Source organism: Leptosomus discolor, chromosome 11 (assembly GCF_034619465.1).
Source record: "Leptosomus discolor isolate bLepDis1 chromosome 11, bLepDis1.hap2, whole genome shotgun sequence".
Lineage (NCBI taxonomy): Eukaryota > Metazoa > Chordata > Aves > Leptosomiformes > Leptosomidae > Leptosomus > Leptosomus discolor.
Window position 1 is genome coordinate 21,020,545 of NC_141401.1, and position 20,364 is coordinate 21,040,908.

The 20,364-nt window shown below is 37.2% G+C and overlaps 1 protein-coding gene across 1 annotated transcript in view; it reads right to left on the reverse strand.

Moving 5' to 3' along the window:
* WDR72 (WD repeat domain 72) overlaps positions 1 to 12,486 on the reverse strand; it is a 109,304-nt gene extending 96,818 nt beyond the window's left edge. Inside the window, exons 1-7 of the mRNA XM_009948463.2 lie at positions 12,334 to 12,486; positions 11,141 to 11,247; positions 8,051 to 8,129; positions 4,851 to 5,025; positions 4,219 to 4,295; positions 2,295 to 2,414; positions 206 to 351 (exon numbers count right to left, since the gene is read on the reverse strand). Coding sequence (XP_009946765.2) covers positions 206 to 351; positions 2,295 to 2,414; positions 4,219 to 4,295; positions 4,851 to 5,025; positions 8,051 to 8,129; positions 11,141 to 11,247; positions 12,334 to 12,486 — 857 coding nt within the window. The remainder of the gene's footprint in view (positions 1 to 205; positions 352 to 2,294; positions 2,415 to 4,218; positions 4,296 to 4,850; positions 5,026 to 8,050; positions 8,130 to 11,140; positions 11,248 to 12,333) is intronic.
* Positions 12,487 to 20,364: the final 7,878 nt, after the last annotated feature.

A 20,364-nucleotide genomic window follows, 5' to 3' on the forward strand; every position in this document is an offset into this window, starting at 1 on the left:
TTCTACATGGCTAATCTTATTCCTATGTCCCCTGCTGTGCCAAACAAAGACGGAGGGCTGTCAAACTCAGGGTAAATCTTTGAGTGCCAAAGTGGTTTTGTTCTGGGTTTTGATCATTTGCAACATGCAGAGATTTTCCATAATAAACCTCCCAAAGTTCATTTTGTACCTGAACTTTTTGTGTGAATTTCCCATCTGAGCCCACCTGTTTAGCAGCTGGTAGACGTAACTGTAGCCATCTTCTGTCCAGATGATAAGTCTGTAAGCTGCTAGCACTTCTCCACCAGCAAAGCACTGACCACTTTTACAGAATTCAGTACAAAGCAAGGAGAAATCACAATAATCATAGACCTAGGCTCAGAAAAACAATAAAATACAAACAGTATTGGCACATTCATTTTAATTCAAGCTGTTTTGGGGCAATGGATCAATAAGTAGAACATTAGCTTGACTCTTTGTAGTTTGACTACCTCTTTTGATGCCAAAGCAGTTTTCATATTATCAAACTACTGCAAAGTGAGACTCAAAACATATATTTCAAAGATACAGAAACTGACAATGAAAGAAGCACCATTAGAGCCTTCTGTTATATTAGGGGATTATGGATGGGATTTACTTTTTTTGCCTTGCATTCATTATTAATATTTACTGCACTATTAATTTCTTATAAAGAGGTAGGTAATGAACTTAGCACATAAATATGACATTGAAGACTTTGATAGAAGCTATAACTGCTTCTGTGTCTATTCTTTAAAAGATGATCTGCTGGTGTAAGGACAACATGCATCTTATCAAAGCAGATTTTTTCTTTTCTTCTTTGGGGAGCAACAGAGATTTTCTTTTTCACAAATAACTGAAAGCAAAGAACATACAACACCTTTGCTTGCAAGAATTCTTCTCTTTTCCACTTCTAGAGCTGCTGAAAAACTATTACTTGTTTGCTTCCTCTGACCTTCCCATTTTAAGCCCAAACAGGATATGACTAGGGCAACCTAGTGTATTGTCTGCTTGTTCAGGTTCCTAGTGGCCTCACGGAGAGAGTAGTCATAGCCAAGTTTTTGTAATTTATTCCAGCAGTGTGAGGAAACAGATTTATGAGTGAGAATTTCTACAAATTATTCATAGCTAATTTCTATTCTTTAGCTAATTTCTAGTTAATTTGCTCTACATTTTAATTACTATAGAAATGGGTTACGGAGCCACTCTAAACACACATGTGAATCTCTCCTATGCTACATACCACGTATGTTTCTAATTAAGGAATAAGATCATCATCATCATCATCTTTTACTTTAAAGCTGTATATTTGTTGAAACACAGAAGTTGAAAATCCAACTGGAATTATGGATCTATAACACTTCTTCAAGCAGTAAAATATAAGTATTCAAATGCATAGTGGAGATGCTACAAGAAACATGCACCTCTTGTACAAAAATGTTATAGAAATTAATGGAAAACAATGCATGTTACACAGATTTTTCCATGAAAAACCTATCCATTCTATACATAGAATTTCTTTATAAATACTTTTGTACAGACTTTTTGAAATAGCCCAAGAGACACCTCAAGGATACTCTACAGATGAATTATTCAAAGTTGACTCAGGTGTATGTGAAATTGCACACACCCCCCCCATCCCCAAGAGCACTGGTGATGGGATGAGCTACATACACTGCACTAATAGCTCAGGATTATTTTAAGAGGAATGTCGTAACACTGGGAAAAAAATACAGAATTTTTACAATAAAGTTCAGCTTGTCTCAGATTTAAAATAAACTAACAGTTTCAGTAACTACACAATGTATTTATTTTCTTACAGCTATAAGAAAGCGATATAGTTTGGGGTCTTTAGCTTTGCTGGCTTTTTTTTAAGTCGAACCCAGGCTATTGGCCCTGATGGAACAAAGGCCCCTGGTTACCGAGGACTTGCCAACTGTGAATACTTCTGTCAAACAGGTTTTGTGAATCTCTGTCTCCTTTTGAAACGCACTGTGAAGAGGACTATAATGCACCCAGTGCTCGAAAACTGACCAATACTGAAAGTAATCCCCTTTCTACTCAGCCAATTTTTAAAGCAGAAATACATTAACAAAAAATAAACACTTCATCTCAGTCAGGCAGTTAAGCAGAGAAGCAATAAGCACACCATTATATCTGAAAATTAGTAAACACTTTTTCTTTAAGCTAAGGAATAAAAAAGTATCTGCACGTAAAAAAAAAAAAAAAAAAAATCACACTAGCTTTTCAAACTTACTAACAAAATTAAAAAGAAAGTATAATGCTCAATCATGTACCTGCCAGTATGTGGAGGACACAACCAGAAGGAGCCTTTCTGTGTAAGTACAAAACCGTACTGCTTGACAATTTATACAGTCCAGAGATTTTGATTCCTTCTCGCACACCCTTTGTCTCTCCTTTACAGCACAGAGAAAAAAGAAGATTTATTCTATATAAGCTTTTAATTTAGGATAGAAACAAACTACTGAAAATTACTTTGTTAACACACACTTTCAAAATGCAAAACAACATATAACTCTTAATTAAAGTGAAATAGGAAGACAGCAGGTCTCACAAGTACCGTGTAAACAGAAGACATTCAGCACAGTTCAGACCTTGATCTCACTTAAAGAAGTAATAATGAATATGGAGAAGGAATAAAGGCAGGTCATAGACAGCACCTGCTGCAATGAGTATCTGCTACATATTTTTCAGTCAAAAAAAAATAGCTACAACAATCTGTAAACTGACAGTATCAGGTTCGGAATGGCTGGTGAATATTCTGCTTTCCCAGAAATCCTTATTACAACCAGGACAGTCTGAGGTATGGTGCTGTCATATGTCTTGTCTGAACTCAACGCCTCTAAAAAGCAGTGGAAAACTAATTCATTTTCTTAGCCTTGTATTGCTGAATGTACAGATAGTTTAAGAAAAGATGCATATATTTCCACCCTTTTTGTGTGAATATCAGGCTTACGAAGGCCATCATGCTCAAAGTTATCCTACTGGAGTTATTTTTATTAGTTATTGATTAAATCACTGAAAACTGATGTTTTCTATTTCAAAAGATACCAACAGTATCATAACTTCTCAGAGAAGTGCTATGCTGGTCATGGAATCACAGCTATCAAACTACAAACTATTCTCTCACTACACCTTGCAGCTCCAATTATTTATTAAAATACTGCTCTTTAAAATTCGAAGCAGCTAGATTGTTACTAACTCTGCCCTCTTCCCTTCACAAAAGAAGGCCCCAGGCAGTAAAATGATGGCACCATACCACATATGCTGCTCTGATGTAATCAGTTGTTACAGTGCTCAGAATTTCTACAACGTGACAGTATTTTTTGGCCCAGGAACGTTAAAGAGACCCCCCCAAAACATTGCAGATAAGCCAAAAACACTGGTGTGGTATCAAACTTGACAGACTCTCCTATGGGGCCTGGTTCTACCCATTAACACGTAGTGCTGCAGCATGCTCTGCAGTTTGTCAAGCAAGGCAGTAATGTATCACAGATATTCAGAGAAGACTGATGACATTTTGCCGTGGCTGTTGATGATTCATAGTACTTAGCTGTAATACCGACGTCCCTTTGTGAATCCAGCTCTCAGCGTTTAGTTCAAACACAAACATTGTATTCCAATTCTAACACTTATGCGTGTCAAGTGACAGCTGCTGAGAGTATTAACACAGAAGAGTTGCACAGAATAAGAGAATCTGAGGATGGAGAAATAGAGCACTTGACACAGCAAGAGTCTTTTCCAAGTGAAGACAGCATTGTGGAAGGCAGACATAGGAAAACCAAGTCTAAAGAACCATTTTGAAGAAAGTAACCAGGGTGAAGAGGTAGTACAAAGGCCAATTTTGAAGAGCTTTGAGTTTGAAGGACAGAATGAAGGGGTTTGAAGAATGGAGCGACATTATCAGGACAGCAGGAAAGTGTTAGAACTTCGACATCATGGAACATGGAAAGACAAGAAGCCTTGGCGAAAGACATTGGAGTTGTCAAGGCAAGAGCCATCTGATAGCCCAACTAATTTCAAATACCAATATGAGGGCATGTTTTTGGAATTTTGTGACAAAATTAATCAATTCTGTTTAATATGTATCCAGAAGATTACAATTTATTCATATTCTGCTTCAATCTATCCTTTCCTTGAGAACATTACTACATTCACATTATCATTCAAATCACTGTTTCACACCTCATACAAACTGACCTGTATGCTATTCAAAAATGAAGATAGGTCCCACACTTTAAGAACTCCTGTTACAGACACTGCAACCAAAGAGTCTTCTGTGAAAAGTTAAGTGAGATAGTCAACTTGAAACCAAGTTCAAACAGTGCCTCACACCAAGACAGAGCCTTGGCATAGACACTGGCATTCTATACAGCATTAAAACACAGATTCTGCAGGACACTGTTTAGATGAAATACTGATTTTACACAAAAATAACTAATTGGTATATAGAAATACAAAACACGTAAGCAAATAGTGAATAATTATTTTGTCTAATCAGATATATTTCAATCGAAGGCACAGAATAGTGGGTTTGTGCCCTTAATTTCCCTGATACTACACAAGTAATTTGTTCTTATATCCAAGAAATGAGCTGCTGACAACCAGAGTAAAGGCTGCTTGGTTTTCTCTTCAAGAAACAGATGAAACGTGACCAACATCAGGAATATTAAAAACACCTTCTTATGTGCTGTCAGTGAAATGTTAACGTCTTGTACACAACAGGTCTGTGAAACATAGTTAAACATTAAATCTAGTAGGATTGCACTGTCTATACAGAAATACTTTATTACAATTTAATTGGCCTACATAAATACATCTACAACATATACCTTGAATTCTTGCAGAGTGTACAATACACATACAATTTATCCAATCAGAAAACTGAGATGATGATAAAGAGTGAATAACACCCAAAGTCTTAGCATCAATAATAAGGACATCTTGATATTCTCCACAACAAAGCAGCCAGCCGTCACCTGTCATCCGGAATGAGCAATGGTAATACTGTACGAGTGGGAAGAAGAGAGTCAGCATACAAAACTACACAAATATGCATGCATACTTTCACATTACGCGTGTCATGCTTAGAATCATAATCAACACTTGTAGCATTACTAAAAATCTAATGCATATGTGAGACCTTACACAATTTCGCTAGCAACACGAGCATTTCACATACATTTATAATGATTTAATATAGGCATACAGCTTAGTAAGAGGTTTCATACTGAAAGTAGCATCTGCCCTGCCTAAATATTAGGATTTCTGGAAGCAATCAAGGTGTTAATTTTCATTAAAAATTGCTGAACAGTTTGGGACTTGTTTCTTTGACAGGCCTCGTCTCTCTCCAAACGTTTGACAAAGCTCCAGTTATCAACAGGGTAAAGATAAAATCAGGTGAAAATGCAGAAGATTCATAATGAATATTCCACTATTTTCCAGGAAGAATTTCTACTCCATGAGATATTTTTCATTTTTACATTAAATGCCCTAGTGATGAGAAGATTCTTTCTTTCTCAACAATCATGTGAAGAGAAGAAAAACTAGACACATCACAAAGTTCTAAGGAACAGAGATGACAGCAGTGCAGAGTGACTATGAAGATTTCTTTTTTGCTAGTTGTTTTATATGTGCAAGGACATTTGTATTTTATGCAAGATCTATCTGTAATAGTACACATAATTGCTATAAATGCATGAGCAGCCACGTCAAACGGAATTTACAAGTAAATACTATCCTTAAAGTACAGGGAACAATCATGTAGTCAGAGGAAAATACCAGATAGACCCACAAAATTGTGCCTCATTTACTACAAGTTCTCTGTATATTCAGTTTCACTTAGATAATAATTCTTGGTCTATCAGTTAAGTAATTGAAGTCTGAAAATTAAAGAAGCAAAAATAACCGGGAATAGGATAAGTATTACCACAGATATTATGAATGGTCAGAGGCAGAAATGTAGGAACATTTGTAATTACTATCCCTCTTTAATCAGGCTTGAATTGTAAGATTTGTATAGTGAGTTAATCCTCTGAGGAAATCCCACACTGGTTAAGATCCACAAACGGTTAAGAACCAACCCTGGTGTTAAACTTCATTTGAAATGGCAAATATTCAGTTTGCACTGCTTGACATCTGCCATTTATAGGTGAATCATCTATGCTGAATAAAAAGGACCTGCTAGACCAGATAGATTAGTAGGTTAGTAGTTTAATTAAAACCTGATAAAACACTAACTGAAAATAAAGCAGCAATCTAAAATGGTGATGCTGTCAAAATCAGTGCACACTAAGTCTCCCAGACAATAACATTCTGCAGGAAATTACACGCTCTCAGGTACTATTATGCCACAAGCAACCATTGCCCACAGAACAACCACCAAAACCCTGTAACAAAACAAAAAACCACCACAACAAAAAACACCCCAACCCCAAAAAACCTTTACAAAAAGCCCCCAACAATTTATTATAAACATTTGAAGGTTACATTTTAAGAATAGTTTCCCCTCCTAGCAACATCTATTCTTTTTCCTAAAAAAGCTTTCCTGTTAATGTTCCTATTTTCCTTTAGCCATCTTTCCCAAGTTATAGAACTAAAATCATTATCTAGCCCAACTTATGTTCAGCTCACTTGTAATAGAGAAGTAACAATCTTCTAGAAGTATTTGTTTCTCCTACTTGAAGGATAAGAATGAAGATTCTGCTTCTGATCTCCACAAAAATGTACAGAGATTGTCAGATAATCTGCAGAAACCCTTCATAACTTTAATAGTTAAAATTAAGCAATACCACAAAGCAGATCATACAACACCTCTATTACATTTTAACTGAAGTATTGTTTTGTGTGTGTATATATAAAGAATATACATGCTTTAAACATATACAAAAATAAAAAGTTATAGAATAACTTCTTAACAATCTATGCATTTTTATATATATATATATATATATATACACACACACACACATGTATGTAAAAAGCTTATATTATTAAGAAGTTATTCTTCTATAATTTTTATTTGGTAATTTACCCAAGCTTTTTCTCTTGCCTTTGTCATTAACACCTGTGTTTGAATTCATCACGTCAAGCAAAACAGTGCCATGAAACAGTGTTTCTTCTGGAAGCTTTAAAACATTTGGATTCTCAATTTGGCCATAGTTTGAGTCACATGAGGTCCCAGTTTTCCATCGTTTGGAGGCTTAGTTCCAACCTAAGCTTCCTCACTGAAGAAAAACAGCATTTTAATTAAACTAGGAGGCCTGAACTCTTCTACTAATATATCCAGAAATGAGCCCTCTCCCAATCAAATCCATACATGCTGGGCTCCTCAACCATATAGACATGTTTATTTCAAATGCACCCATACACTCTAACATCTAGATATCTAGTGTACCTGGATACAGACCAAAGCAGACACTTGAAATTATCTAAAGTAGCATTTAAAGCAATTTGGGCTCTGAAAAATAAGTGACATGTCCCAAGTTCTGCAATGAATGAAAGTGTGGTTTTGGAAGTCGGGCTGAGCAGTCTTTTGGAGGTCAGCAGTTAGGCATCAAAACCTTTCAAACGTTTAAAAATAAGATCTTCAGCAGACTGTCTTACAGTGTTTGGCTAGATTGCTTGTAATTCTAAAATATGTCATCAAAAAGCCAACATGAAACTTGACATTTCCATGCAATTTTAACACAGGACAAGAGTAAAGATTAAGACAGTTTCAATTCACTACCCAATGACCAAACCTTACAGTAAGTGAACTGATACTGCATTCCAGACATTTGCAGCTTAAAAATAATCAGTTTGATTTGATTAAGGAGTTCAGAGGAACATAAAAGTCTGTTGTTTTCTTAGGAAGTGAAAAAAGGTAAATTAACAGATATAAAAGTACTTATATTGCAACAAGTTTTTTTTCTCCTATTAAGTATGTTATGAGATATAAATTTAAAGTTGTGTGTTTCTGAAAGAGATGTTAATAAAGCAAAACATCTCTTGTAATAAGCAGAGATACACCACGAAAAGTTGCTGTACTTACGTAGATGGCTGTATGCCTGTAAGGAAGCTTTGTGTTCTCAATGCACTGTCCACTAGCAACATTCCAAACGCACATCTCCCTGCCAAAGATAACTTCATATTATTGTCTGTCATTTCCACTCAATTGGCTGGAATAATTTTGTGCCACCAAGTTTTTCTCTAGTGCTATACTTAAGTGCAGTCTGGTCGTTTATGGGGCTTTTTGTTACAGATTACTGGGTAAGAAAATGTTGTGGTCATTAGCAGGGGATGACATACAGTATCTGATTCTTTTTGTTTTGGTAATTACACCCTGCTGCCTTGCAACAAACCTGACTTTAAGGCCAACTCTGGTCTACAACAAATTGTAGGTATACTGCCATTACGGCTTGTCAACGTGTCACTGTAACTATCTGTCGTTGGAACTACAGCCTCCTGAAAATGATTCATTTCACTGAACTTAAACCACACGGTTTGAAAAATACAACGCATCTTCTGCCGCCTGAAGAGTTCAGTTCTTGAGAGGAACAGCGACTTCTGCTGAGCAGAAACAGTGCCACCATGAGGCTCTTCCTCAAATCCGTTATTGATACAGCACTCGCCTCCTGACAGCCTAAATGTCTGTGCAACACTGCAGCTACACGGAATTACATTTAAGGTTAATGTTTGAGAAAGATGTCTTAGTCTTCCTCACCTAGACAGTATCCCACATGCTATTGGACTACAGTACCACAGGAACATAATCAAATTAAATGTTGTAGATGGGGTTGTATGAGGTATATTTTGTCATAGTTCAGTAAATGGATGTTAAATTTGATGCTTTTAGGTTTTATTTAAACAGCAAGCATTATTTCCACAGTTGAAACAATCTTTTTATGATTTCTGAAATTATGTTCTAATACATTTTATGTATGAGGACTTAAAATAACACATTGGGAAAACATTTTATCAGAAATACTACTTAGTGATTTACGTTTTAATCTACACTTTCACATTTTTGATAGTCTAAAAATATTACTTTCTTTATATTTTTCAGCTGAGCAAAAGCAGTGAAATCCACACATTTGTAGTGTAGCATCAGTGTTGGCAGATCAAAAGTCATAACTTAAACAGGATGCTTATGCAGTTTGTTAAACATTTCAAGACAGTGAATTTCTCTGTGTTTATATCAGAATGACAGTTAACTTCACTGCTTTAGCTACTTTACTGTGACACATATATACAAACATGCACAAATGAGACCGGAATATACCTTCACCTACTCCCTGTTGCACTCAGTTGACTGTGTGTACTAACAATGAGCGAGTGACACCACATGTGGATAAGCCTGTCCCACAGCATATGCTACACACATGCGCAGGACATCAGTGAGAACTTCTGAATAATTATGGATTAATTAACAGGTTTCCATATAAAAAGTACAAAACCCCTTGTTCAATATTCATCCTTCTGGGATAAGTCATTTATACAAACATTTAAGAGATTCTGAAGCAGGATGGGGGAAAGTATCATCTTCCATGCAATTTCTCCCACCCTTGATTCACAAGCCAAAAAATGCAATTGGACAAAGCCTGCATCTCCTGAAGACGAGGCTTCCTATTTGTAATTCTCAACTTTGTATCGCAGCCCTCCAGGGATCAGCGATGGATACTTTGCCTTTATGTAATACAGATGAGAAGTGAGCAGTAATTTGGTAAAAGTGAGCATTTAAAGGAGCCAGAAGACTATTCAGTCCTATCTATGCACATGCCAAGCAAGCCCGATGATCCCTTCAAAGGTAGAATTTTTAGGGTGTGAAAATCTCTCTGTATAGTACATCTGTAACAAAAACGTTACTTGTTTAACACTTTTTATCCCAGCTTTTTGGAAATACAGTCTCTTTTCTCCCAATATCACCTGGAAACTACTGCACTAACAGAACTTCAGAATTAAGATGAAAAATAGTTTCACCTCTGAACCCTTGAGTAGAATTGTAGGAGGGCAATATAAAACTAGTTCCATAGACTTCTCACCCTCCTTTCTGTAAATAACAAACAGAACTGTTTACCACTATCTGTCCAGTGGGGTGGGGCAGTCTAACCTTTGAAGATTAGGAAACCTGAACCAGGTTGTTCAAGTTATCCCTTTCTTGTATACTCCTGATTGAGTGAAAGAATCCGAGATCCTAGCAGCTGGAAAGGACAAGCAAGCTACTCAGTGAGAAAGTAATAGCCCTAAGGTGCTGAGAGGTGTAGCTTGAAGGAGAGCAATTGACAAGAACTCTTCAAGGGAAGGTTTCAACAGAGCTGTCCTGTTAATTGCAAAAGATGAACCCAGAATGAGAGGAGAATATCCTTAAGCAGCAAGACAAACTTGCTCAAGGAAAGCCCTTAAGAAAGCAAGAAGCTAGCCCTAACCACTTTCAACAGCTGAAATCCTGAACACACAGGCTTCAGAACCCAGCTGAAAAGATCGTCAAATATTCAGAGAGAAAAAAATAAATCTTGAATGCTAACCTAGCGGAACTGCAGAAACTTTGTGACTCAAGCGATGGGCCAAGTCACAACAAACACATAGGAGACAAGCTGCAAGATCAGGAGCCTCTTACAAGGATGTACTCCAAAATAGCAAGTCAGATGTAAACAGAGACATGGAATACATATGCCTTCTATTCAAGGGCAGTCTTTTCTGTGCTTCCGTATGTACTCACTGAGCAAGCAAAACCTGGATCAGAGTACGTTAGCCTCTTGTACTGATTCAATTCTCAAGACTGAGCACAGGAAGGAACACAAAACCAAGCACTATGATATTAAAATGCTTCTGAACCTGCTGATTCCCTCCAATCGCCCATTATTCTCCCTTCGAATGAGGCCTAGCTGGCCTTCTGAACAATCCATTCTCCTGATTATTAACTGGATATCTAAATCTGCCAAAGCCTTCTGTTGTCCAAGAGATGAGCTCTTAGTTGGACTATTGTATATAAGCAATACAGTCATTATCCTAACAAACTGCTGCCCTTTCCATATCATGGAAAAAATGGATTAAAAATCTTCTGCCAAATGCAGAATCTGACCGACGCCTGCCGTACATTTCACGATTTAAGAAATTAATAATTGAATATTCAGTTACCTACCCATTTTCAGTAGCACTTACTACATATGGCTGTTTCTCAAACTCTCTTGCTTTTGCCAAACAAGTTACAGAAGCAGTATGGCCAAAGAGAATTTCTTTAGATGAAATCTAGGAGAATAATACAATGGTTTAACGTTAACATTTTCTGTATAAACTAAAGAGATCTAAAAGCAAGAGAGTATTACTTGTAGATGTTGTTTTTAATGAGCAAGTGTCAATCTTATTCTTATGTTCTTCAATCATGTTTCTGGGATGTGAAAAGATGTGGATGGATTATGCAGTTCGCATAAAGTACAGTCTTTGTATTCACTGTAGTATAAAAACTGCACCTTCAGAAGAATTTATGGAGTGTCAAATGTTATAAAACAGGCAACATGCAGAGTATCTCCGGCCTTCACTTTACAGCATGCAGCAAAAGTGGCAGACTGAAGTAGGGAACTGATATAGCAAAGCTCTTAAGCATATGTTTCACAGGACATGTTTAAGTAATCCCTTTGATTAGCTTCACTGCATGCAAAGATCTTAATGGAAAAAGGTGGCCCGACAAAAGTGCAAACTAAAGTTTCAAGCTGTATTTGAGCACAAACGGGGCAGCCAAATCCAAACAGACTAGAACCATAGTTCAAGGAAGACAGAATAAAAAACTGGAACTGCTTTGGTTCTGTTCCATTCTCAAGAAAGTAAATATGAAATAGTCAATGCAATAGCAGTAACATACCAGGAGATTTGCAGCTTAATTATACCAAAAAGATATATTCCATTTTACTTCTTCCATCTTTCTACATTTTTTCCCATTGTTAACCTGGTAGAGTGCTCTGGTTTTCTATAATTAGATATTTTTTCCTTAAGTGACAGGCCATGATCAGTAATTGATTAAAAAAAAAACCCAAACAAATACTTTACAAGATAGGAATCATGATAATTGTGTATGTTTACTTGCTGTCATTACTCACAGCACACAAACTTGAATTATCATCCACAGGTCATGATAATCTATGATAAACTTTCCAACATCTGCAAATAGCTGGTTGCTCATATAGGCATTTCAACACTTTTGTTTCATGACTTTCCTATAACAAATACCACACCAGCTTTAAAACTTCTAAATAGGTGCAAGTCTGGATAATCCCATTGTTAATAATAAAAGATAAAACTCCAATCTATTTGGCAAACTGTAGCATGGTGAACACAAACCTTTAAATCTGATGAAAGATCCCAGAGACATATTTGTCCTTCTTGACTTCCGGTAACTACAGTCTGCTGGTCATCTGTAATCATAATCGCAGTGATGCTGTGAGGAGGAGCTGTGTTCCCCCACACTGCCACAGCCTGTACTGATATCCTCATAGTCAGCACCTGAAAACAGAAACAAGTCATGATCATTCCAAATAACCTGAAATGTAAGAAAAAACAAATTAATAAAGGCAATTTGATCAACAGCTGAAAAGAACTACAAAATAGTGCCGCAAAAAAAGTTGACGAGGTATCAAAACATTTTCTAGCTGTTGCCAACATCATACTAACACTTTAAGCTAGGTATCCACTAAGAGCTTAAATATGCATCAGGACAGTGACGTGCCTCTATTTCAAATCTCAGCAGTACCAAACAGCACCAGAGTTACAAGGGACCAGTACTATCTCAATCCTGCAACAGCCACAGGAGTCATGTGCTGCCCCACACAGCCTGGCTTATCTCCAATGGGCCTGTGTCACTGTCGTCTCCCTAATTTTGGCTGGTGGAGCATATCATGCCTCCTCTATTCCCTCCAGCCAGCAGGGCTGCTCATTCTCAGCAGCTAACTGCTGGACCATGGAGATGGCACAGGAGCAGGGTGCCAGTAAAGAACCTGTGGTTCCTAGGAGGATAAGGCAAAAGAGAGAAATAATCGGGCTGGAAGGAAAGAACAGGTGATGGGGCAGGGTTGAGGAAAAAATGAGGCCCAGGACAGCAAAGCACTACGGCCTCAGCCACCCAGTGGCATCTCATAGACATAAGGCCCAGAAGAAAGGTGGAAGCAGAGTTGCAAGCTGGGAAACAGGGAGAATGAACAGACTCTTTCTGTTGCTCAAGTCATGAGTCCCTTGTCAAAAAAAATTATCGTATAACACATTTTAGTCACTACTGGGAAAAACTGATTTAACGAATTTGTCCAGAATGACCACTGGTCATTAGCTAATTCAGTATAGGTTCTTACGAACCGCATTTCCAGAAAACTATTTCAGTGTCTGTTCAAACACCAGTACGTACAAAATATCCTAAAATCCTCCTTATTAAATAGTTCTCCTTTGCTTGTTTTCAAATTTGATGTCTGCCCCTTTTAAAACCACCTCAGCTTGCTAGCCAGATTCTGTACTTGTTTTGCTTCAAACAAAAGCTTTGAGAAAACTGCTTTCTCAATCACCTCACAAGCTTTCTGCCACATTGCTTGCAGTTCAGGTTCCCATGTTCATAAGTGACTAATATATTTCTAGAATATTCCCAACAATACCTTCAAAATGAAAAAAACAGTAAGTACCTGACCATAAATAATTTGGCACTTAAATAGTCAACTCATCTAAAAAAAAAAAGAAAATCACTTTTCAGGGGCCCTGGCAATACATCCAACAAGTATGTCTCCTTCAGATTAACTTATGTGAGAGGATTAATTGCTAAAAACAGACACAGATGAGTGATATCTTTATCATCAGTGTCCTTACATGAAAGAGCCCTACACCAAGCTGCCAGTGTCTACCTTAGCCCAAATGTAAACAATACCCATACATAGAAGTCAGCTGTATCAAAACTCCCAAGTATTAACTTGAGCATGCAACGGTCTCCAGCACTCCTTCCCTGCATCCTATGATGGTTCTTCTCTTCTTCATTTCTCCAGAAAGCCTGTACAGACGCTTCCGAAACTTCTCTGGTTACCTCTCTTCCCTTTCAACTTCCGGAAAAAATGCCAAAAGATTGTTGTCATCTGCTTCTAACTGTTGTCAGGGATGGAGAAGGGTATGAAGTTGACTTGTGCCTGTGAAGTGACTCCTCTGAAAACTGAAATTCTCTTAAACTTTACTGAGGGCAGTTTTGACTATCACTAGCATGCAGGTAATGGACAGATAGCTGACGGATACTAAACATCAAAAATGTTCATGTCCATCAATGTGTTATTCCCAAGCATGAGTGAACAAGAAAAAAACAGATTTTAAGCTCTTCAGATGCACCATTATCTAGAGACAATTAAATAAACAAATATTTTAATTATTCCTTTCAAAATTTTGTATGTCACCTACTTTTTATCCAAACAAAAGCAACACCATTGAAGAGATACTTCAGAGCAGCTGCTCTGCAGCCACTAAGCAAAACTCACCTTTAGGAGAAGGCATGCTCCTCTGTCCTGGAGAAAGGGGAGACAGAGCCCTTAGCACATACTTAGCAGAGATATTTAAAACTAACAGGTGCCAGTAACAAGTGGCTAGAACAGTGCAGTTGGGAGCAGTTAGCCAAAAGACAGAACAGTAAAGTTGAACTCTTGTGAGGATAGACAGGAATTGGGTAGAAGAAAATGCATGGCAGCAGGTAACAGCCAGCCGAAGGAAGTAATACAGGAACGATGCAAAGTGACATGAAGAGCAGTTCCTGTTATAATTCAGAAGAGACCACAGAACAGAAGCAGAGCACAGAAGCAGCCTTTTAAGCTATGTTTAAAGAAACTTTAACACAAACCATCGCTAAATCCAGCATAGTAGCACCTGAAAGTAGACCCACAGCCAAGAGGTATCTTCATTACTACTAATAAAAGCCTTAAGTGACACAGCACTAGAGGAATGGTCTTGCTTCCTGACAAGAACGTGAGATGACGGGCCTAGCTACCGAGAAAAGGGGCTGAAAAGCCTACTATGGCGGACTATCAAGGTCCTGCCATAAAACCTCAGCCAGAATGTCAAAGGCCAAGGAAGAGGAATTTAAGAGAAAATTAATTGAGGTCAAGAGTTTATTAGGCTAAATCACATTTAGGTTCATTTTAAAGCTCTTTGTGGGCATGTCACAAAATACTGAGCTGTAATTGATCTCAGCTTAGAATTTGACTTTTCTAAAACTTATTCTTTAAATCTCTAGTCATATGAAGTATTATGTTTCCTGGTGAATGCTGAGGTCCTTTTTTTCTAGTTTATGTCCTGAAATAAAAGTTGTTCTAGCCAAACACTAATGATATGTTTTTAGCTATCAGCTAAGCCAAGAAAATTCACTATTTTCATAGGGCTTATAAAATGGTGGCTGCCAAGTTAGGAGTTTGATAAGCCAAATCCTGAGTCTTTAAAATGCATTTTCTTGCATATCATGTAGTCATTTATAGTTGTGCCATGGGAGTGTTCAATTAGTGTAAAACACTAAGGCATCAGAATTCAGGTTTGTACTGCATTGAATAAAGCCATAAGTTATATTTTCTTGTAAAAGCAGCACAGAATCAAGATCAATGTTCTCAGCAGAAGACCTGCTCCTGAGCAAGTGACGAGTAATAGAGAACTCAGACGATCAACAGAAGTAAAAAACTAAACAAATTGATAGAATCTACTAATGTATAGATGATCTATTTGCACATGTTTGTTTTAAATATCCATGAGTGTTATGAATTAATAAACAGCTACTACTACTGACAAAACATGGGTTATATAAGAGAGTAAATTTAGACTGAAATGTTACAAGAACTTTTTGTACTTTTTCCTTTACATTATGACTGAAGAGCAAGAGAAATAGAAAACAGAAGGTATACAAACCTCCATGTTAATATAACAGTCCTTAGATTCTTCCCCCTCTTGCTTCTTGGTTAACTTTTCTTTCAGATTAAGACATTCAGACGCAGAAGGCAAGTATTTTGCATGAAATACTTATCTATTCTAAGAATACCGTGACTTCCCTAGTAATACTCCACACTCACATACACACATATCCACCTTTTGTCTGACAATGTTTCACTTTATCAAAGCTATTTAGTGATGCTGATGGCACCTAGAGCAAACTTTTTAATAAAATCAACAGATACTTATCAGCCTGTTCCTTTAACAAAGGTAAAAACTGTTTCCACAAAGTCAAATATTGCCCAAGGCAATAAGCCGCACGTAGCTTATCAGCACGTCAAATTCCTCCAGCTCTGCCCACTCAAGCATGGCTGATTTGCAGTATTAACCCATAATTCAACTTTAAAATCAAGTTGCTTAGTCCTGCTTACAACCTAATAAACTTCTTTGTCCTGCCTTTGATCACACTGCTAAAAGAACTCTCATGACAAAAAAAAAATAATTCCCTGTTCTTAGTTAAAACCATACCAGTTCATCCCACCACTAACTTGTCACATCTCTACCGTTCTGTCTCTAGTTCTATGAATACTTTTCACAATAACACCACACCACAAATCTCTCTTAACTTGGAAAATTAACCCAATTTGTCCAGCTTCAAGGACTTCAGCTGTACCACTTTAGCAACTTTGGGCTATTTGTACATATTAAAGTTTTAAAATTGTACATATTAAAGTATTAAAGTTTCATTTGGAAAGCTGAGTACACCACCTTCTATTCTACAGAAGCCATGAGGTATTTAAAAGTCTAATCAAAAGCTTTAAGGGGCCACAGAGCAGGAAGTCTGACCTTGAATGCCTTTCTAAGCACATGTTAATGCAAGGGCTTTTCCTCATCACTCGGCTTTTTTGACTGGGACTGGTCACGAATCCCGTAGAATGAAAAAGGTCAGATTATACCATAAAGAAACAGCGTTATCGTAACTCAACATACTTTCCCCATAGAGCTGCAGTTCCAATACAGTCAGCACATCTTGACACTGCCTCCTCTACTAACCTCAAAAAAAAAAGTTAGATTTTCTATTAGGCTCATCTCAGACCTTCTGATCACTGCCACATAGCTACTGCTTAACACCAGGCACACACCCCTAGGCTGCATTTTCTCAAGATAAAAATTATAACCCTTAAGCAGGTGGTTTGGGAACATATAAGTTAGAATGGAAGGGTTGCTTAGGTCTTAGGAACATGCATGCACATGTGCTCACAGTGATCTGCAGTGAAAAATCCGGGTTCTGTTTTACCCCCAGTGCAGCTCACATTACCTATAGCTCCTTGTGTTTACATGCAGAGCTTCCTCAGAAGCATAAAGAAACCTTTCCAGTATGAAACGTCCTGAAAAATATTGAACTATTAACTACAGTTATAAAAGTCACATCTCTTGACAAAATTAATTCAAAATTCACCAGTTCACACATCCATCAAAGTCCTTAGAATTAGGAACTGAACTTCCCAGAGTCCTAATCTCAAACAGTTCACATCATAAAATAGCAGTTGTGACAGAAACCTCCTCCTTAAAGCTACCAAATGGGAACTTATAGCTTATTTATAGAAGGAGAAAAAGACTTTGTCCAACAAAAGATCACTCTACAGGTAACAGTCAACCTGCCAAAAAATCTGTTCTAAATTTACAGTCATACTTATTTCATGTTGCTTCGGCACCCTAAACTATCAATACAAAATCAGTTTTTTCTAAGTCCAGTTAAAGGTGTGGCAACCAGTGCAGGCACAAAAAAGATGCAGAAGGTGGCCTACAGCCCTGAAAATATTAAGAGATGAGCAGCATTTAACCATTTGTATTGGATTAAAAATACAAATATTTGAAAAAACAAACACACACACACACAAAACCAGCAAAAAGGATAGATGGGCCAAAATTATTAAAAACAATTATTGACAGTTTTCTAAGAGCAGCATATGTCTTCTGAGCCTAGCAAAATTCTATTTGCCCAGGCTTCAATATTCTTGATGGCCAAGTAAAATTATTTAAGTTCTACACACACCCTCTTTCACCATTGCACTAAAGTGTTAGGAAGTAAATTTTAGGCAGAGCCTAGTAGGTTTTCATGATAAATTCTAAGGTTTGTGTGTTCCTAACCTATCTCATTCTTGTACTCCCGTCTATTCTTTGTCTTTGCCTGACATACTCTCTCTTACTGTCTGGATAAGAAAATAAGAGTTTATCAATAATTTTTGTATTGTTAGTAAAATGCTAATTGTTTTCCTTAAATATAGCTTTGACTTGCAGTCTACTGATCCATTCTATATTGCTTTCACAACTTTCTCAATTGACTCTACATCATAGACATTGCACTCCCCTTAAAGATGTTGCATATTACCTCTGGTAATCAGCAAAGATATAACCTTTCCCAAACTAAAAAAAATGTATTCACCCACTGTCCACAATACATAGCAAGTCCATTTAAGAGGCATAAATAATAAAATACATTGCATTTGCAAAATACTTGATAAAAGTATCTAAAGTACAAAATCTAAATATACAGAAGTGATATAGTGCTGTCTTTGTAAGCCTGCAGGTGTACCACATTGATGCTCATGATGCTGCTCACAGATTTGCTATTAATATAAGTTGCTGTTCAGAACACTATTTCATCCATGAATCTGAAAATACAGGTCAGCAATACTTTGCAATTGGTGAAGCAGCAGGGTATACGGGCATTTGTATGGGTGTGAGCAATGGAATAAATTAGAAAAGAGAAATACAATGCTGAGAAAGGTGCTTAACAGAGAAATGGAAGGGAGAGGCTGCCAGGAAGAAGGCAGGTTGGGTAATGCAGGAAAAGGAAAATGAGTAAGTGACATGGGACTGACAAACAAAGAAACCAGCAAAGGCCAGCAAGGCAAGAGAAAGGTAACAAAAAGACCTTTGAAGTAATTAATAGCAAAAAGTAAAACAATGGAAGATTTATGAAGATATTTTTTAAAATATGATTAAAAACCAGGTCATATTTAGCACATAATTGTACGAAGTGACTAACAACTGGCTCCTTTAAGATGCAGAGTCTGCCCATACAGGTACAGCAGCAAAACATATTTCTGTATTCAAAATATTTTAGTCGATATATCAGAAAGCAGGCAACAATTAAAATAATCCAGTAATCAACAATTCTATCCAATGCCCCACTTCCTTGTGTTTAAATATATTCTGCCACAACCCTCAGTATTCCACACCTTTTCCCCTACTTTGCTTTTTGGGGCTCCATCCTGGAGATCCTGCCTGCCTGGCGCTGCACTCCCAGGTTCAGATTTAACAGGACTTCCCTTGAGACCTGTCCGGGCTACACCCTGCTCGGCCAGAGCAGTCACCATTGAGTGACACTCAGGTCTCCCCTGGGGTGTGAACGTACTGCTTTTGCAGTCCAAGGGAGCAAGAGACTGAGACCAGGAATCAATACAACCCACTTTAACTAGCAAGAACTACCTAGTAATACCTTGTTTGTATTTCTTGAACGAGTGACACAAGAAACACTTATTTCATTCCACACAATAATTCACCACAATCAGAAGGAGCACAGTAAGGGCAATACCATCTCCCAGCTGCTGATTACATCAAAGTTTTGCAGCACAAATTCAATTTTATGATGTTAATCTCAGCCTGCCACTCAGAAATTTTCTCTGAGGGATATGATTTTTCTCTGGATTTCATTCTAAGAATGATTTTCTTCTTCTACAATCAATAAAGATATGTTTTCATCAAAAGACTCTATCTTGGCAGAATTCAATTGGCTATCTCAGAACCTTTTGGTGACACAATATTAATTAAAATAGTTTATGCTGCACCTAAGCTGGAAAATGGGGCAGTGAAAGCACCAGCAACTCAGAACACCTGTGCTTTACACACTGTCATAAGGTACAGTAGTATAACCTTCACCTCCTTGAAGTTACTGTTTTACCCTATGAACTGTTACACTTTTTTAAGCCTGCTAGAAATGTGTCATGAGATGCTCTTTTGCTAAGCGGAAAAAATTAAAAATGCATGCAAAACTACAAATGTCCACTTTCTTCCACTGTCATTAAAGGCTTCAACAACAATCAATGGTATAATAGCTGTTTAAACATGTTAGACAATAATGCACGTGAGCTAACTTTGTTTTAAATCACACTGAGGATTTCGTATACATACAACATTTATTTGAAAAAAAAATACAAGTGTGTTTGGAGCCATAAAACATGTCTTTAAAGAAAAGACAATCACATTTGTTTTTACTGTGTGAAACACAATGTCTGGATGACCTATCAACCACAAGAATGGTTAGCTACAGGAAATGAAATGTTGCTTAAGCACTATACAGAACTACATTTATTCTATTTGCCACTTCCAAAGCCTCAAGCACACAAATAGTATCACTTAAGTCACCTTCAGTGGAGTTACTCA